Source organism: Delphinus delphis, chromosome 3 (genome assembly GCF_949987515.2).
Source record: "Delphinus delphis chromosome 3, mDelDel1.2, whole genome shotgun sequence".
Taxonomy (NCBI): domain Eukaryota; kingdom Metazoa; phylum Chordata; class Mammalia; order Artiodactyla; family Delphinidae; genus Delphinus; species Delphinus delphis.
In genome coordinates, this window is record NC_082685.1 from 120696162 (window position 1) to 120711556 (window position 15395).

General features: G+C 35.3%; 1 protein-coding gene across 7 annotated transcripts in view; it reads right to left on the reverse strand.

The window, feature by feature from the left end:
- The window catches only part of SREK1 (splicing regulatory glutamic acid and lysine rich protein 1), a 55840-nt gene extending 40721 nt beyond the window's left edge, over positions 1-15119 (reverse strand). For 2 of the 7 annotated variants that reach the window (XM_060009399.1, XM_060009398.1), the window contains exons 1-3: positions 14826-15119; positions 7121-7254; positions 1276-1391 (exon numbers count right to left, since the gene is read on the reverse strand). In XM_060009399.1, the coding sequence (XP_059865382.1) occupies positions 1276-1391; positions 7121-7254; positions 14826-14983 (408 nt within the window). In that variant the 5' untranslated portion in view covers positions 14984-15119. Of the gene's footprint in view, positions 1-1275; positions 4991-7120; positions 7255-14825 lie in introns of those variants that run through there. The other 5 variants (XM_060009401.2, XM_069540610.1, XM_069540612.1 and 2 more) reach the window with 3 other exon arrangements.
- Positions 15120-15395: the final 276 nt, after the last annotated feature.

The following is a 15395-nucleotide window of genomic DNA, read 5'->3' on the forward strand; positions in this document are numbered from 1 at the left end:
CAGAGTGAAGTAAATCAGAAACCGAAAAACAAATACCGTATGCTTACACATATATAGGGAATCTAAAAAAAAAAAAAAGGTTCTGTAGAACCTAGGGGCAGGACAGAATAAAGCATACGTAGATAATAGAGGACACGGGGAGGGGGAAGGGTAAGCTAGGACGAAGTGAGAGAGTGGCACTGACATATATACACTACCAAATGTAAAACAGACAGCTAGTGGGAAGCAGACGCATAGCACAGGGAGATCAGCTCCGTGCTTTGTGACCACCTAGAGGGGTAGGATAGGGAAGGCGGGAGGGAGACGCGGGAGGGGATATGGGGATATATGTATACGTATAGCTGATTCAGCAGAAACTAACACAACTTTGTTATATGGCAGAAACTAAGACAACATTGTAAAGCAATTATACTCCAATAAAGATATTAAAATAAGATAAAAAATAAAAGGCATTTTCCTCCCATGGATCACAATACAGGTCTCCAGCAGAATAGTGCCATGTGAAAATCCTAAAATTTTGCACTTCCAAGTTTCAAAAAGCACTTTTATAACTTGGATAAACTATAATCATAAAGTTTACTGGTTCACTCCCTAAGAATCCAGTACCAAAAAGTAAAACACAGCTTTCAATTAATGTGAGTTCTGTATTTGTCTTGGATTTATTTTTGAAGAAAAATGACTCTTATTTAAAATAAATGACCAGAATCTTTTATATAAACCAAGAACCCAGTAACAGCAAATCTTTTTTTGACACCACTTGGAAATCACAAATGAGGCATTAAATTACTATTTAATTCTGCTAATGAAAAATATTTTTGCCATGTTTTTACCATGTTACATTTTTCTCAGTATCAGACAAATGCTTCTCTGAGATATTTTTCCCATTACCAACGGTGTAAATCATTTCAAATTTTTCAAATGGATTTAGTCCTCCTGAACTGGGAAATATAGTTACCTAGATTCTCCAATTCCCTATGCTATCTAAAATGCTGAATTTCAATAACTGATTTTCTAATGAATAATATATCTCAATTCTCAAATTTAAATGAATCCCCAATTACTTCATAAGCAATTCCAAAAGGCAGTTCAAGTCAGTTACATGGGGAAAAAATTACGCAGATATTTCGAATTCTCTCCATTTAAAAACACAAATACTTAAAATAGAAATAGCTTTCTAAGCTCTTAAAAAAAAAAAAAAAACTTTCTAAGCTCTTTATTCAACCAATTACACAGTTAAATGATCACTCCCTTTAGAAGAGGGTGTATCATACTTACTGTAGTTAAGGGATTTGGAGTCGGTATGGGAAGCAAGCCTGCACCAGGCATCAGACTTGTCATGGTTGGAGCAGGAGCCAATAGAGAGAGAGCTTTGGCTTCCTCTGGGATTTTACCTGCAGAGGCAAGTTCCAAACATTAAAGAAAGCAGAAACACCACACAAACTTTATACTATGATTTTACAATTACCCTTGCACTTAAAAAATAATAATAATAAATGAATCTATCTATCAGATCCGTATAAAGAAATAAATAAGAACTTAAGTCTTTCCTTTTACCCTGCTCTACTAGGAAAAATAAAAGTGAGCAAAACTTCAAAGACTAACAATCTCATTAATGGAATATTATTTTAAAAATTGAATAATGTAGACAATTATTTAACACTTTGAGCTATGGGTCACCTGTACTGGAAACTTAATGTTCATGAACCAAACGATATCAAGCATGGACGCTTTCCCAGGACGGTGTTTTCGCGGTGATCGAAAGTTGTGTTACACATGACAACCGTTCGTGTTGGCTGCATCACTAATAGCACACAGAACATCAGATACAGAAAAGAAGAACATTTTTTAAAGTTTAATCCCCAGAAATGGCAAATAACCAAATTAGTCAAAAAAAAGAAAAAGAAAAAAACAAATATGTGCGAATTGAAATCTGTTCCTGAGTGTCCCTATCCTGTTAATTGAAACTACCTACTTGTGATGCAAACAATTTTGATAACCTTCCAAAAGATCCCATTTAATTTCAAGTAGACAGAAAAAACCAAAAGCCTACCACATGTAATCAGCTTCAATTGGAAAGGAAGCCTACACCCATTCAGTTAATAAGGCATCTCACCAACAATGACAGAGATGACTAAAAGAATCCAGTTCCAAAGAATATGCCTTGGGAAACTGCTAACATTTTTGAAAATGACTAACAAAAAAAAGTTCCCTAGTCTCAGGAAACTTCTTATATTACTGACTTTTAGAACCAATTTATGTATACTTATCTGAAGAGGGGTGGTTAATGCCTAAATGTCTTGCTTATAAGCGTCCTAAGTGCCTAATAATAACAACAACAATAACATTAAAATAACCCTAGACACTAAGAAAAAGAAATCCCTACGACTAAAAAAAAGGAAATTTACTCTGAATTAAGTCTATCAATTTGCCACATTTAATTACTGAATTCTAATCAATTAATTTTGGTAAGGGCTGGGACTTTCACACATTTTTTCTGGTCCTTTCTCTCAACCTTCCCAAAAAGAAAATTTCTAAAAAGTTGACTACATATAGCAATTTCAGAACTACTCATAATTATGTGGTATTTGGCTACACGTTTCCATTATGAATTCTTCAAAAGTAATTTAAAGTACAAAGTCACGCCAAATTGAAAATAGCATATGGAGTAAATTTTCAAAAAAGCACCATGTGGGGTTTCAGTGGTAAAAATTCAACTTAACACAACCACATGTGCAGGGATAAATCTCTAAAAAAATTATCTGAATATATTTCTAAACATGGATGGAATTCAAGACGAATTTTAAAACTTGCTTTAAGTAGTGGTTACACCTTATTTATAGAAATACAGAAATCACATTTTATTAGCTTTAGCAAATGCCTACTTATTTCTAAGCTTTGCAACATCTAAGGCTATATTACCTTAATTTACTAATTTCAAAAACAAAGTCATTTTATTATTTCAGTAAATTCTGCATAAGCACTGATTTTAACATGCATTGAGATTAAAAGGCAGAAGGCCTTACTGAAGACATCAAATAACAGTAATTTATTTTGTATTTATTAGTTATTAGCATTAAGACATTTATCTGTATACTCACATATACTATTTACATCACTATCAGACCTGCTTTATCTGTTAAAAATAAGTATTACTTTTTTAATATTTGTAAAACCTGTACACATCTTGATAAGTCAACTGAGGTCCTAAGGTACAAACCCTATGCTTCACTACCCTAATTTATGCACCTAAAAAACAAATAAAGAGTTCCAATCTAGTAATGTCCCCAATTTAATATTACCTGTCCATTAAATAAGCAAAACTATCCACATGAAAGACCACACAAACAAAACGGGTATTCAATACAGGCCAAAAGTTGATTACTTAACATAATAAAGTCATTCAGTGTTGGCTTAAAAATAGTATCAGGAGGTTGTCTGCCTCTCACTGTCTCTCACAGTATAATAAACTATTATAAGTATTAAGTCTAACTAAAAGCACAATATTTTTTACTTTTCTAATTACCATTAAAGATACTTTAAGAAAAAAGTTCCATTGCTTAATTTTCAGGATAAAATTCTACCAAATATACCCTCCAAATACTATCAGAGTGTATAAAAGTATAAAACAAATAAGCATTTAGCATTTTTCCCAAACTGTACTCATCAAAGACAACTGAGAGAAAAAACAATGTCTCTCACTCATCCTAATCTCAGAATCCATTTAGAAACTAGTAATCTCTGAACATTTTTCAACAAAAAAATTCAAGCAAAAAAATACACACACAAGTGTAAGTATTCAACAGTTTCTCAAATATCCATTCCCCACGTAGGCAATTAAAAGTGTTTTCAAATCAAAGAAATGCTATTTTCTATAATAAACATCATAAAAGTGAAAAGTCTCCTCTTGTCCTCTACCCCCAGAATGTTATAAGAAATTTACTTATTTTCCTTGATGATTTTGTATGCCTAAAATTCTAAGGGAGGAGGACGAAAATTAGAAGCTATCAGTTGGTCTTTATGACAGATGCAGACTTGGGAGAAAACTGCAAAAATGTTACACTGAGATCAAAACGTGTTCCTAAGAATCTCATCAGTGTTTTAGTGTTTTGGGAACAAAATGTACCTGATCAGTTTATAAACACCAATTAAGACTAGCATTGAGCTTCACGAAACCATATCCTAATTTACTGTGAAAATTTCTTTTATGTTAAGGATGAGCTCTACTAATCATCTCCCAATATAATTTGCAATGCAATGTTATGAACCCTTAATGGAATACCATTTACAAAGAACTGGAAAACCAGCTCACAAGTTAAAGTGAAAGAGATTTAACAAAACAAAAACAAAAACAAAAACAAAAAAAAAAAGGGACAAAATAAAGAAAAAGAAATGAAATTAAAGTAAAACAATAAAAAACAGAGACAGGGCGTCCATCTTCTGCGGTTCAGACTCCGATCTCATTTCCCCAATGAAGGTTTCACTTGACGGCAGGTTTAGTGGCATGGCAAACAATGCCTAACTCAGGCAAGTGTAACAGGTCTGCCTTGGCCAGTCTAGTCATCTAATAATGCACAAATATCACATAGAGAAAACATACAAAACCAAATTAATAGTCAAAATCCATCTACCAGAAAATGTGGACATAAACTTATGACTGATGATTAGGCTGACACCCTTATTATGTTTGACCTTATCTTTTTCTAAGTGTTAACATTTATAAAAAGAAATCTGAGATGCACGTAACAACAAAAAGAGGTCATATTTGGACGAGTATAATGAAAGTATATTTTATTTTGAAGTGGCATGTTTTATTAACGATAGCTAATGCTTAATATGTACAAAACTATTACACATCAAACATTACTTAAACGGCTTAGGATCTCACAGTACTACTGTCTGCATTTAAAAAAAACAGCAAATTGAAAGAAACTGAAAAAAACTTCTTACAATTTTTTTCTATGGTTTTCTCACTTCTTTCATAATGCTGTTTCTATAACATCAAGGAAAGAATACAATCAGTGAAGTAAACAGAAGACTGCTTACAGCACATCTCCTCTTACAGAACTTACTCCACTGGAACTCTTCCCTTTGATTTATTTCAAACTCACTTTGCTATCTTTTTTAACACAACAATACATTATTACTTTGCTTGCAGTGCATAATCAGATCTTTTAACAGCTCACTGTGACATTCTTCATGTTTTATAAATTCATTTTTGTTGTATTTAATGAAAAATGTGTATCTGAATGTTTTTCCAATACAAATTATTTTATAGGTTAGTGTTCTAAAATACTTTAAACTGGAATAAAAATATGCTTGAATTTTCACGTTCAAAAATAGCAAAATTTTGTCTGTTTGTTAATACTAAAAATATTCAAAAGCCATTATAATAAATGTGCATTTATTTATTTCTATCAAGTAAAACAAACAAACAAAAAGGAACCTCTACATGCCCATAATCTTGAACATTTATGACAAACCATGGTCACTTCTCAATATATGAAAAATTTTATGGGAATATAGCAAGGTTCCAACAGAGCAACACTAACAAAATTTTTCCTTCCAGTTCAATAATAAGCTAAAATCACAGAAGATACTGTGCTGCTGGTGGCATAATTTTTTGATACAATTAACACTCCCATTTAGTAAAACTTCTACCTGATTTATTTTTTCCCATGTAGTTTACTTGGTATGAAATTGGTATGAACTTGGTATACAGAACTAAATCATTACCAGCTCTTTTCTCACCTTGTTCTCCAATTTTGGGGTCATTGTCCCCTTAAAGATTAGTAGATAAAGATAGATTTAGCAAATAATTAACTTTAATTCATTTTTTATTTATTCTACTATATTCGCTATTATTTATTTTATTCTCCCTACCCCTCTCTAACCCCTAGACATGGGAAAAATACTTTCAAATTTATCTGAAAAAATCCAGAATGTCCTATTCTGGGACATCAAAAATATCAGAGTCATACTCACTGTATCTGACTAATGTTTCTGACATCCCAGAACAGGCATTCTGAAATATGCATAAAACCTTGAAAATGCAGCAAACTGTTTATTATACAGTATTTTAATGTGAGCCTGGTTTCTAAAAAAAGTTTTAAAACATGACATATGAAAGCTCCTTAAATTGTTTCAGGTAAAATTTTTATGTTGTAAAACAGTTACCACCAGCCACCAGTGAAAATATATTTTAAAGACATTTAAATTATAATAACCCAATTCTAAAATCCATGTACACATGTCATAGTCAGTGCTCTGAATAAAAGTTAATTACACACCAGAACTGTCAAATTCAGCACAGCCTAGTATAATGAATGTGAATGGCTCTGCAAATAGAAGTTACTAAAAAAATAGGCATTAATAATAATTAGCTCTTAAAGCAGGTTATGTCATAAAATTTAACGAATTACTGTAAGGCCTTTGGCCTTGTTTCCACCTTCAACAACTATTTCCTCGATGGAGGCTTTGGAAAATTGCTTTCCATGATTTTTCTTCAATTAATCACCACCACCACCACCCCTCCCTCCCCCACAAAAAAAAGCCAGCAAAATTAAAAGTAAATTCTAGTTGCACAGCAAATTACACTGAATGTAAAATAATGGTCTCAGTAACAATTAAGATAAATTACCTTAAGAAGATACTTTAAAGCTTAAATTATGAATATTGTTCTTAAACATAATTACTACCTAACCCCCATTTGTGTGAAATGTGTACACTGTTTTTATTTATGCAATATCTTTAATAGGTATACACAGGGGCAAATGCTTACTTATTTACACATTTTAAATAATGTCCTCTACCAACTTAATATTTTAATTTCAAAAAGCTTTCTTTACAACTTGCAAACTGAATACAGAAAGTCAAAGCAAACCAAAGAAGCCAAGCAATTTATAAATTTTTAAATGTTTAGCTATAAAATCTCAAATATACATAAGTAATAAATTAACCATTTTAATATATTTTATTATTACGTAAAATCCTTTCCACCTCCAAATTTCATTCTTACACACACACACACACCATATCTACTTGCCAATTTCTAGGAAAGCCAATGGTAGTAACAGACAGGACAGAGATTAAAATAACTGAAAAAAACATGTGAGATACTAACCTTCTGCACAAGGAACAACTATCAGAGCTCTGTCAATAAAAACCGTGTTAGTTAGATGCTGGGCCACGCCAACACTTGATGGATCACGAAACTTAACATAACATACTTTGGAAGAAAAAGCAAGAGGTGCGTTGCTGCAAGATAAAAAGAAAAACAATTGAACTAATTAACATTTGGTTGGTTTTCATTTAAAATTTCTTACTTATATCTTTACATAATCTTACAATCAAGACAGGAATTTTTGTTGCTAAGGATCAGTAAGACATGAAATAGCAGAACTTAGTCTTTTAATGGTGATTTGCTGCAATGACTGAAGGCACATCTAGGCAGGCCTATAGCCTTATTTGTTAAAAACCTGAAATTTAAATTAATGCCTTCTTAATCTGAGTGAAATGTGAAAACAGCTGACTTAACCCAAGGATGTCCAATCAGTGCATCATCATCAACAGGCAAAATCCCGTTTCATAAAAAAGCCCCAATCCTCAAGACTTCAAATTTTCTAACTACTTCCAACCCTCCCTAATGTGATTCCTGGCATTTAAATCACTAAAAACTTCACAACAGTCTTAGAAACAATCAGATAACCTGGAATTAAAATTAAGGTCTTTTGCATATACTGGCCTACTTCAGGCTAGGCAGCATTGTGATTTTCCAGACAAAAACTTTTACAAACAAAATTTTACATATTTTATATGCAAAAGAGCAAAGACTCTTATAAATCCTACTAGACTTAATCTAGGCAGGACTATAGGAAAAAGAAGCCAGACACGGCACAGATAAAAGCAATTTTTCCACAATATGAATCCATCATGTTAGATTCCAAAATACACTATCCTCATAAAGGATCATTTTGTCAACCTGCCCATAATTATGTTCAATTAAAGTCTGTAATTGTCTTTAGCAAATAAAAAAAGACACTAAATATACAGCTAATGTTTAACATAAATGTACAATCCTTTAAAATATTAAGTTTTTCACACTAAAAAAAGATCACTTGAAAAGTACTAAATATGCATTGTGCAGCAACAATAATTTACTTTAGTTTACAAAACAGGTCAAGGAAGTTCACCATAATCCTAGACCTAGTAAATGGCAAAGATGAGATTTAATGTCTAATCATCTAATTCCAAATCTCATGCAACCTTAATTATTCAATTAATCAAGAATTTTAAAGCCACTTTAATGTACTACTTATTTTGTAATTCCATATTCATTTTTTAATTAAAAATTACATACAGCAACAAATCCAGCTTGCTAACAGCTAAATATATTTATGATATTAACCAAACACTAAGATAATAAAATATATTTGCATTTAGAACTTTAAACTATATATATTATTAACATAACTAGTCAGGCTAGCAAAAGTAAAACTCTACCTCTTTCTCACCCAACCCAACTCAATTCTTCCCTGCCTAAGGCCATCTGATTCAGGCTTCAAGCCAGTCCTCTCCAACAACCTCCCCCTACTCAATATGTAAGTCAAGCTCTTGTACTTGCCATGAGGTAAACACATCTGCATCCAGACTTAACTCACCTATACATTACCAAGTCACCAATTTAGGCCTCTCCAGAGCTCTAGATTCCCAGATCCAAGTGCCTGCTGGCATACTGCACGGTGATCTGTCAGTCACAGGACCCACCCTTGAACTTATTCTTAAATTCATTACCCTCCTTCTGCACCAATCCTGCCCTTTGTCCTAATTTCATATCTCAGTTAAAGATACTACCACATTATCTAAGTCAGAAATCCGGAAGTCGTTAATGTGACCATCATTAGTACTGTTCACCAAATATTTCCAAATCTCCTTCTGGCTACGTAATAAAATTCTATTTCTTTTTTCCTTGAAGTTAGGTGTGGCCGTGCAATTTGCTTTGGCCAATTAAATGTGAACATAATTGACATGTGTTCCTATTCAGTAGCCTTAAGGGCCACTGCTCGGTTCTTTTTCTCTGCCACAGTGACCAGCAACATCAAAGAGATGGGTGGCTGATATACCAGCTTCATCCCAGAATGAGTGACTACAACGAGTAGAGTCCCCAACCCCACCAGTTTAGTATAAGAAATAATCTTGTTTTTATCAAACTACTGAGATTTGTGGGTTGTTTCCATCCATGACCCTTCCTTCTTTTTCATCCTCTTGGTCTTTAAATCCTCTGAAGACTGCCTCCCAAATAGTTGTCACATTAATTTCTTTCAACACTCTCAGTATCAATGCCTTCATTCAGGCCCTTATCATTTCTCACCTGGATTACTACAATGGCTCCTAACTAATCACACTGCATCCAATCTCAACTCCTCCTTATTAAAAATCTTCCACAAAAGCTGTTAGAGTAATCTTTCTAAACCCTAAATCTCTTCATGTCATGCAACTGCTTAAATTTCCTCAGACACCCTTCTTTTCTTGCTTCATCATTTAAAAAATCCAGGCATAAAAATACTTGTGGTTCCCAGAACACATCCTGAACCATCTGGGCCATCTTTGAACATGTTGTTTCATTTGGCTATGATGTGCTCTCTTACTGCCTTTTTGAACAGTAATTCCACTTTTCTTCAAGGCTCAAGTTTCGAAGTCTTCTGGAAAGCCATTTTAAAATATCAAAGTGACTAGGTACCCCCTCCTATATGTGCTACCAATACATCCTATATACTTTCAGCACAGTTTCCTTATGTGAAACCCTCAACAGATCTTTCAAGCTTTCAAACACAACTGATCAGCCACATGACACAAGGGCTTATTTCACTGGCTAACGCGAAACCTGTAATTTGGGTGGCCTGACCAAATGAACTTGAAAGTCACTTAGAGTAAGGGCTTGGGCCAGATGCCACATGAGTACAGAATACGTCTGAAAAGAAATTGAGCACATACACAGAAACAAACTGAGCTGACAATAAAGCCTGACAGGAAGAGGCAGATAGTCGCCTTGGATGTTGATACCCTTCTGGTTCCCAGTCCCAGCTCCCACGAGGCCAAGTCTTTATTCTTCTACTCAGGGAAATCTCTTTCTTTTAATAATGTCTCTTCTTGAGCTAGATTAGGTAACACTGTTTCTGCCCTTTGCAACCAAAAAAAATCTATGATTACAACTAAAGCCCTAGCAATTTCAACAAGAATACTCTCTTTTAGCACTTGAAGAACCTGACAAGCCACCACTGAAACTGTATTTCCTAAATTGACAGATCCTTTTGTGAAAGGATGGAAACCTAAATCATCACTGTTGAAAACTACAAACATTTCCAAATATCCCTACTTGAAAACCACATCATTTCAAATTTAAAACATCCACAGGAATAAGAAATGTGAGCCTGGTTGGTAAACCACACACTACTTAGAGTTGAGAAGCCCAAAAACTGGTTAAAAGATGCTGATCTGTTCTGAACAGCATTATAGTAAGAGCATGGATCCTAGTGCTATAAGCAATTTTTTTCATCTTCATCTCCAATTACCTTCCTTAAAATAGAGAGTAAAAGCAACACAGTATTTACTTTATAAAAAATGTAAACATATGAGCTTTTCAGGAGAGGCAGTAACACTTTTATTTTGAATATTATAGGCTAAAATAATACAGTGGCAAGCCTAAATATAGATATCTCAGCAAACAAATGTGTATTTACAGATTTATAAATCAGTATATTACCAAATCTTATATTTAGATCTTCCTCTCTAGTATATCTAGGCTATTAAATAACATTTACTTTTTAAAAAATTAAATAGGATTATCATTTTCAAATTTAACTCTGACCTACACTTTTAATTTTTAAAAGGGGTTACATATTCCATTTGGTCTAAATGTATGCCTCTAAAGAAAGTAACAGTACTCAAACACAGCACATTTTACTTTGACCCCATTTGTTGAATCAAGTTTTCAAGTTTTGTTTTATTTCTTTAAATATAAAACCTTCTACAATCACTTTTCAAACAAATCAGAATTTCTCACCGGGAGTCTAATGGAGAAATCACAGAACCAACTTTTTGAGCACCAGTTAAATTTCTTAGACCCTAACTGGTTACCTTATTTTTCACTAAACATGGTGATGGCACTGTACAATCTTTTAAAAAATCAATGTGGTAATACTATGTCAAATACTTTATTATATTAATATACATCCCTTGAGGATCTATCAAAAAAGATACAATGCAAAACATGGTCAAAGTATATAGCTTTATGTATGGAAATATTAACTGACACAATGTATAACAGGGTTTCTCAGTAGGGCTCCAGTGATTGTCTGGATGCCACAATTCTCCTTTCTGTAAGACTTCCTTATGAATTATTGACACTTACCCACTAAATGCCAGAGGCCCTCCAATCACTGTGGACAATCAAAAATACACATTCTTCAAATATTTCTAGCTAAAATTCAATGACAGAATTTCAAACACACATACACACTTGAGACATCACCCTTTAAATATTACAATAAATAAAACACAACAATATGAAAAATGCTTACCACAGGCTGAGTGGTATAACGGTAACGGTGTATAAATCCTTTGATTACACTATATTAAACTAAATGCATGTAAAAAGGACTGGAGAGAGGTTTTGATAGGGTGGTAGGATCACTGCCAGTGTACCTTTTTCTCTATTTCTCCTGATATGACTATATTGGTTATATTAATTTTAGCTAGTTGACAGCTTTTACCTTATTGGTACTTTTAAAGACCAGAGAAGTGAAGAAAACCAGCAAGCAAAAAAACAAAAACAAAAAAACCCCACAAGTGTTGATGTTAGAAATCAGGCCAGGATTACCCTAGGGGTATTATGCACTTGAGGGGGGAGATGAGAACTCCTAGGGCACAGAGAATCCTATCCGGGTGCTGGATGTGTTCACTTTGTGAAAATTCAACAAGCTGTATACACTTATCCCTGCACTTTTCTGCTCCTTATACCTCCATGAAAAGCTTACTGAAAAAACAACAAAGATTTCTTACCATTGTAAAAAGGTTTTCATGATGTATGAGATTCCCTTATTGAGTAAAAAGTTAAAACAGAAACTCTGGATATTTATCATCTGGTAGCACTAATAAGAATTTTTAATATTTACAGTGAATGTTTACACCAATTCTTAATGTTTAAAAAGAAACTGAATCATGGCCTCATGCCAAAAAAAAAATAAATTTAAAAATCTGAATTTTCATATTAGCAACCAAATTCTTAAAATGTTAATGAGAAACTATTCTCACATTCTATTAAAGAAATATCATTCCAAATTTAAAACAAATGAATTTCTACTCAGCTTCCAAAGATTAATCATAAAATACTGTTTCCACAACACTGCAAAATAGAATCATCTGTCTTCAATACAACTACTACTATTGCATTTTTATGCATTTCGGCCCAAATCTGCAAACACATCTTTAATATAAGGACCAGGTTATGACAACTTCATTACAGAGCAAGCAGAAAACATGTCATTAGAAAAGCATGTAAATACTTGTGAAAAACAGGAATAGGCACTGACTGCCTTTAAGAAAAACTGGTCAAGGATTTTGCCTCGCCTATATGTGTTATATTTATGTTACAATTTTGCAAAATGTATTACAGTTTGTGACACAATAATTCTATATTAATGCACTGTTTAAGTGACGAGCTTTTTTATTCTCTGACTTCTAAACTCCAAGCAACTAATATTTGATTTCAAAAAACAGCCCATTACTAAATGTCAGATGATAACTGGCAGCATATTGCCACCCAAGTGCACTTTTCAACTATGTAAGTGGTGTTACGTTGGCAATGAAGAATATTCTGTGATATATTTCTTCTGCCCATGAGACACCTTATTATCACAACCTTGAAAGCAAGGTTAGTTTACAATCATGTACAAAATATTTTACTATTTGATTCCAATTCTTTCAGAATACAGCACTCCTCCAAACAGTTCTCAATTATTAAGAAATGTTCTGAGCGCTTAAATGAAGAGATAGCTGAAAGCACTTTCAAAGTTATAAGATATTCAAAGCTATACATGGGATGGCTAGTCAGTAAAGATACCTGTGCATGCCCTTATGAAGCATCTTTGACAAAACTGTATTACCGAATCTATTCATGTAGAACCAATTTATATAAACCCAGATAAGTCATTCTACAACACAAACTACAAGACAAAATATTAATGTCATGAAAAACTTTTAAAAAGGTGACTGGGAAAAAAAATAAAAGGCGACTGGGAGGGTGGAGGGGTGGCTGTCCTAGATTAGAGATAACCAAATGCATTGAGTGATCTGATTATACCCTAGATCAGAAAAAGAAAATGGAAAAAAGGCGTTATCAGTATAACTGAAGAAATTCAGATGTTATATTTTAATCAATGTTAAACTTCTTGGATGTGTTAATAGCATTGTGGTAATGCAGGAGAATGTACTTCTTAAGAGATTCACATTTAAGTGTTGAGGAATGAATAGTCATGGTGTCTGCAACTACTTTTAAAAGCATGGGAGAGGGGAGCGTTGTAGGGGTGTCTGTGTGTGTAGGTGGGGAGAGGGAGGGGGAGACACAAAGACAGAAATCAACTGTGGCAAACTATAAATGCAGATGAAGGGAACATGGGAGTTATTCTTTAGCTTTTCTGTATACATGAAATATTTCAAAACAAAAATGAGAAGAAAAACTTAAGTAAAATTTAAAAATCCAAACACCAACTTTTATCAATATCTATGCAGTAACAATGCAATATACTTACAGAGAGAAAACCGAAAAAAATAGGTCTACGTGCATCACTATGAAACAAACCAAAAAGTCAAATACAAATTTTTTTAAAAAGGAGAAAAATCCTGGGGAACTACTATCCCTTCCTTCAAAGGATTTTGACAAAATGAACAAAATACTGAGAATTTTCATATTCTAAGCTCTGGCTTTAAAAGTTTATGCCTGTAAGAAAGTAAACAACCTTCAAACCCCTTACAAATTCTGTGAGTAGATAGTACTGTACAAGGGAAATATTACTTCAAAATACACTACTCGGGAAGTGTCTGAGAACTGTGAATGCCAGTCCAGATCTGGACTTTTAAAAGTATACAGCAGGAGTAATCTGTACGGACTATTACTTTTTCTGAAAGGTTTAGGACGGTGTGACCTTCTAGGAGGAAATTTTAATCCGTTGCCAAAAGGGTGAACAGACATGATCTTTAACAACATGGATGGGCTCGGTTAAATGAACCAAGAAGATGCTAAATTTGTGAACACAGGCCTAGGGACAAATTTAGGCCTAATTCCATCTGTCATCAGCTGCACACTTCCCCGTCAGCAACAACGGTCCGACACTGAGGCACTAAGAACTGGACAGTTTATCAGGCGCAGTCTCCGCGATTTGCCATTGCAAAAACGCTATCAGGAGCTTGCCATGAGGACTACCGCGGGCCCACCTGCGGCCATCTTAAGTTCGGGAAAAAAAAGAAGGGGAGGAAGGGCACTGAATTCGAGGACCCGGCGGCGACCATAGCCCGGAAAGCACGAAAAAGGCAACCTCTCTAACTCCTCTGTAAGGGTTCTGGGCAGAGGTTAACCCACTAAATACGACTAACAAGGAAAGCAGGAGCGTGGGGCCCGGGCCGCGGTGCCCTAATCAAACATGGGCACCAAGGTAAACCCGGCGGTCACGTGACTGACACCGCGCGCCCCCGTCCGCGCTCTCCCCCATGCCTTGGTTCCCGAGGTCTCTCTGGCGCCCGCGCCCCTCCCCCAGCCGAGCTTGAGCACTTACTCCGGGGGGTAGAGCCGCAGCTCCTCGATTTCTCCTAGGAAGGAAAAAAGCGTCCGCATCTGCTCGCTGGTCACCGCCGACGACAGATTCGTCACCTGAATCACCGCCGTAGGGGTGAGGCCGAAGCCTAAGCCCAACCCGAAGCCGGCGCTGTTCATCCCGACCCCGCTGCAGCTGCCTGCCTCCCCAACGTCTACGACGCGTCAGCGACGAAGCCGGGAAAGCGGAGAACGCGCGGCCGCGAGCGCGCCCCCGCTGGCGAATTCACGGCAGCGGGCAGGTCTAGCCGTCCATTTCACAACTCCCCTGCTCCCAGGGCTGCGCGCGCCAGCCGGAAGCGTCTCCCCGGCAACCCGGCGGATCTCGCGGGGCTTCGGCCTGGGGCTCACGGGTACCTGAGGCCGTTTCTCCTGCTGCACTTCTCCCTGGCAAGGTTTTGATCGAGTTTTTTCCCGGCCTCCACTCGATCAGTTTCTTGTGCTCTTGTAAACATGGGAGACCCAGCTCTTTCCAGTCTTTATACTAGATAGGACTGGGGAACCAAGAGGCCTGGCCTGCTGGTGCGGAGCT